This window comes from Apium graveolens, chromosome 10 (assembly GCF_009905375.1).
Source record: "Apium graveolens cultivar Ventura chromosome 10, ASM990537v1, whole genome shotgun sequence".
Lineage (NCBI taxonomy): Eukaryota > Viridiplantae > Streptophyta > Magnoliopsida > Apiales > Apiaceae > Apium > Apium graveolens.
In genome coordinates, this window is record NC_133656.1 from 80,935,971 (window position 1) to 80,940,752 (window position 4,782).

The window sequence follows — 4,782 nt, forward strand, 5'->3', positions numbered from 1 at the left end:
AAAAAACTATTGTACAAACCTTCTAATTGACACAACACGGCTTTTAAAACACTTGTGTGATTCAATTAAGTAGACAATATTTCTGAAATAGTTGTTGTAAAGCTCAACACCCTTTTTTAGAAGAGTTGTCCGATTAAATTTAAAAAAAACAACAATTTTAAAATCATTGTAGTGAGCTGTGTCAAATAACATATTTTTTTGAATGAAAATAAACTGTTGTTTGAAAATATCGTCGATTTGGTGTCTTCCGAAGCCCTATTTCTTATTATAGTGACAGTAAGGAGGTTGCGGTGCATCTCATGCCTTATAAGCCTACAACATTCTTATTCCACAACTTATTATAGGGCATGTTTGGCCACAGCTTATAAGTCATTTATTGACTTATAAGCTCGTAAGTACTTATCAAGAACTATTTGTGTACCAAGCCCGTAACTACTTATCAAGGACTGTTTGTGTACCTAACTTATAAGTCAGATTTTCAACTTATAAGCTGAATGTGAGTAATGACGTACTTTTTCTCAACTTAATTTGATTTTTTACGTTTTTATTAACTTTAATTTTAAAAAATATATTTTTAAATGTTAATCTAATCTAAAATTCAGGAAATAATATGATTATATTTAAAATTTATTTATTTTGATTTATTAAATTAAAAAAAATTCTGACTTATAAATGAAATTATCCAAACACTTATATAACTTATAAGTATTTATTTACTTATTACTTATAAGTTAGTTATTCATTTTAATTCATAAATTACTTAATTTAAGATTTCCCAAACAATCATTATGTATTTTCACAACTTTCACAACTTTGAAACCAGGCAGTTGCACAATAAAACACTACAAGAAAAACCCAGAAACTATGATAATACCAATCATTAGCTAATTATGCTTCAGTATATTTTCAGATTTAAATAGAATTAGTTTGCCCTAGACTGATAAGCAAACATCCAAATAGTCTCAACTAGTACAATTTTGGTACTCCGATAACTTGTAGCAAAATGAAATAACAACCAAGTCTCACTTATTTCAAAAGCATAGCAGCCATAATTTCGCTTTATCCAAACCCGCCGCATTGTTTAGCCTTTATATATTATTCAATCCGATCTCAAAATATATAATAACTAATAATGAAAAAGATATAAACTAAACTTATCATATTGTCAAAATGACTTTCTTCCTTTTGAATGTAGGAGAAAAACACATCAGTAGAAGTTTTCCAATCATAACAAGGATACAAATCATGGTTGTCACTTGTCAATTCATGTTTCAATAATTTCTGGAATACAAAACCATAGCAGCTAAGCAAACCACCACGTAATTCTAAAAGTTTGACATGATTAGTGGTTAGCTGTAATCAAACATTTAAATAGGCATGAAATTTAGAAAGATGAAAAGCAACATTCATAAACCACACAAAATTTTGTTTATTATCATCCACGATCATAAACACTAAACACTCGCAAATTATTTGATGGTTTCCGGTTAATTTCACAGATGATCTAGAGTATAGTTTTACGGAAAATGAAATATCCCATCCAATTTGTAAATCATTTTTCGAAAAACTAAACAAGCAGATTTATCTGGAAAATTATCCTAAAACCAACACAGAATTACCTAAATTACGGGGTCCATATAAAACTGATCATAAGCTGATATACATGCATAGTTCTTATTTCCCACTCTTAGTGATCATCAGTTTAGAGCTTTCGAAGACTTCTTGTTGGATCCACTATTTGAAGACGAAGAAGATGATGAGCACGACGAAGACGCTGAAGATCTTTGTCTTGGAGTAACCTTGACGGGCTCTGGTATGTTTTTCCCAATCAGATGTGGAAAATTTAACTTAGCAGCCGACCCGTGTATCTTAAACGCTGCTCGGTCATATGCTAGCGCAGCATCTTCGGGTGTTTCGTATGTTCCAAGCCAAACTCTTTTACCTTTCTTAGCTGGAGACCTAATTTCAGCAGCGAATTTTCCCCATGGACGCCGCCTTATACCTCTATATCGGCTCCGCTCTTGTGGAGGGTGAGTCATTGGCAACGTCGCCTTTTCTTTCTCTTTGTGCTCACTGATAACTTCCAACTGAGGCGTGTACTCCATATTAAAGGAGTGTTCAACAGTGTTTTCCATATAGAAAAAGTTATTAAGGATTGGCTCCGGATTCGTCTCCCATGGATTCACTAATGGAAAACCATTCGAGAGTTCGGAATCATCGAGAAGTTGGTGTTCTATCGATTGGAGAAGATAAGAGAGGTCGGATTCCATGAAAATTTCTTGGCTCATCTTACAGAGCTTTTTCTTTAGTATAACTTCTAGATAACTTTAGAGCTGTGGTTCGAGAGTGATTCAAAGAGTGGGTTGAGTTGTTTAATGTATAGACAACGTCATTTGCATTGTAAGAGGAGTACTTTATGTGGTCCTAGTTTTAAGTCGATATACAATAATTAGATGCTCTCACGTTTTAAACTATTTTCATAGCTATCCCTCATGTAAAATGGGACATACACCTTTCAATTATAATGTGACCTGCTTCCTTGAAATAAAAATAATGAGACCTGCAGTTTTTCGGTTTTTTGACTCGTATTTTATACGTTAGTGTTCGTGGCTTACGGGAAAATGAATATTTTTTTCTTGGTACCACTTTGCAGACACAAAAGCTTATTGCAGAAAAGAAAGGAGTTTCGCATTTTTCTTAAGTTTTTAGTCTTAAAATAATAATTAAGAAACCTAGAGAAGGTTAATTAGAAACAGGAAGAAGAAGGGGGATGGTTAATTATGTCTAATCTTATGTAGAACTCATTTGCGTGTAGTATTGCTCGCTTTCGAAACCAGTGTGCCAAATTCCGTGGTGTCTAATATCTTTATTGCTAGCGATTTGTTATTCTCTTGTCAGCCATCTCTCACGTATAGATAACCTTTTAACCTAGAGGCTGCGAATTTGAATACGCAACAATGACATTTGGATTCTGTCTAATTCTTTGGATGGATTATTGTAAGAAATGTGAAATTAGGGTATTATGCCCCCTAGCTAGTAATTGAAAAGGTTTCTAGACATTACTTATGAAAGAAAATAGCTACATCTGTGTTAAACTTAATTAACTTAAGTGAGAAAAAGTGCCATAAATCAAACTGTTAACATTTCGCTTAAATTAATTCTTCAGTAATCTGGATCATAATCTGACCAGTATTTCATTCATCGATAATGCATGGTCGAAATTGTTCCTTCTCCAACCCGCATAGGCCCTTATTCTAATGAGTTGTCAGTAGATTCAAGCCGTTCCTTTCAGCGTTTTTGCACTTCTACTAATCATCAAGTCTCTACTGCAGTGAAAGAGAGATTAGCTAGCACATGGTCGCCAAGAACGATTCAACTGAAATAGTACAAAAACTTCTGAAAAATATATAGTATACTGAAATTGCAAGTAGTGCAATTCAAATGAAATCTAGTTAGATAGCTATTTCAAAAAGTTTCTTCTAGAACAATTCAGCACGTCCTTTGGCTTCAGAGTCTACATGATTTCCCATCTCTACTTTGTACAACTTAGTAGGGACCTGTATTATCCAACAGTTTATAACCACACACGCTATAGCAACTGAGATTGCTTTAAGTGTTCCAGAAGAAGATGATAGTAATCGAACTCTAAACCTTTCCTCACCCGATCGAGAAGGGAAAGACGGCAAGTGAAACCAAGACCTTTTTCTACCCACCATATACCATCGATGCCCTGTACTTTTTATACGTACTAAGGTAAGTTATAACTGAAAAGATTGAGGATATATAGAGACTCGGTAATCTTTATAAAATCTGTAATATGAACAGAATAATGTTAGTAAAAAAATTTTGTTGATATGGAACTAAATATAATATGAACATTCGTCAAAAAAAATATATATAATATGAACAAATTAATGTTTGCCTTGTATGTAGTATTCAACAATCCATAAAGTTATTACTGCATTGATATATTGCAGAGTCTATACTTTGTAATTTGGTTTCCCTGAACTACATCTACAAACAGACCCGGTTCCTCCCTCCTCCAATACTTGTACTAATTTCCAAACCTAAACTTTTCTAAGTACGACACCATTTCCAAACTAAGCGCTGGAGGAAAGATAAAACCTGTTAATCTAATTATGATCATCTCATACAAAAATAAACAAAAAAAAAATCCTCTTGACTGCCAATCATGTCATAAAAATAACGACAACCAAGGATGAATATGACCTAAACGCTTTTTGTCAGGCCACTAACGCATATGCATTTACCAGACACCAGAAAGTAATAGTTTTCGACATGGTGATAATTCTAAGCAAAATCGGTGTATTCCCACCAAACTACATGCGATAATTTTTTTTTTTTTTTTGCGGATATGGAGATATCAAACTATGTATTGTATACGGATAATTAGAAATATTGGGATGAATTTGGTGAATTATACATTTTATAACCTACCCGATAACTCGAGCATGGTGGATGGAGTACACATCATCGTAAATTCAGAATCTTAAAATACAAAACATTTCTACAACTGTTGACATGTATACATCAAAAGTATACTTTATCAACTGTATACAGTATTTTATGGTATTTATTGAAAAAAAAATGTATTTAATGGAATGGAGCCCGAACATATAATGAAACATTAAACTCCAATTAATAGTACAGCACAGAATTCGAATATATGTGTTTTGGGTCGAAAACTATCTATCTTGGATCCATCGCCATGTGAGTGTGAATAGCCTCATTTCTCACAACCTAACCTAACTGAATTTTGCA

The 4,782-nt window shown here is 33.1% G+C and overlaps 1 protein-coding gene across 1 annotated transcript; it reads right to left on the reverse strand.

Moving 5' to 3' along the window:
• Positions 1 to 1,697: 1,697 nt before the first annotated feature.
• On the reverse strand, positions 1,698 to 2,288 carry LOC141690708 (ethylene-responsive transcription factor 13-like). Its single transcript, XM_074495482.1, has one exon. The coding sequence runs from the start codon at positions 2,286 to 2,288 to the stop codon at positions 1,698 to 1,700; it is 591 nt and encodes a 196-aa protein (XP_074351583.1).
• Positions 2,289 to 4,782: the final 2,494 nt, after the last annotated feature.

Bases quoted from the DNA above. Each gene is read 5' to 3' on its own strand.
- LOC141690708 (XM_074495482.1), bottom strand. From the start codon at position 2,288: ATGAGCCAAGAAATTTTCATGGAATCCGACCTCTCTTATCTTCTCCAA.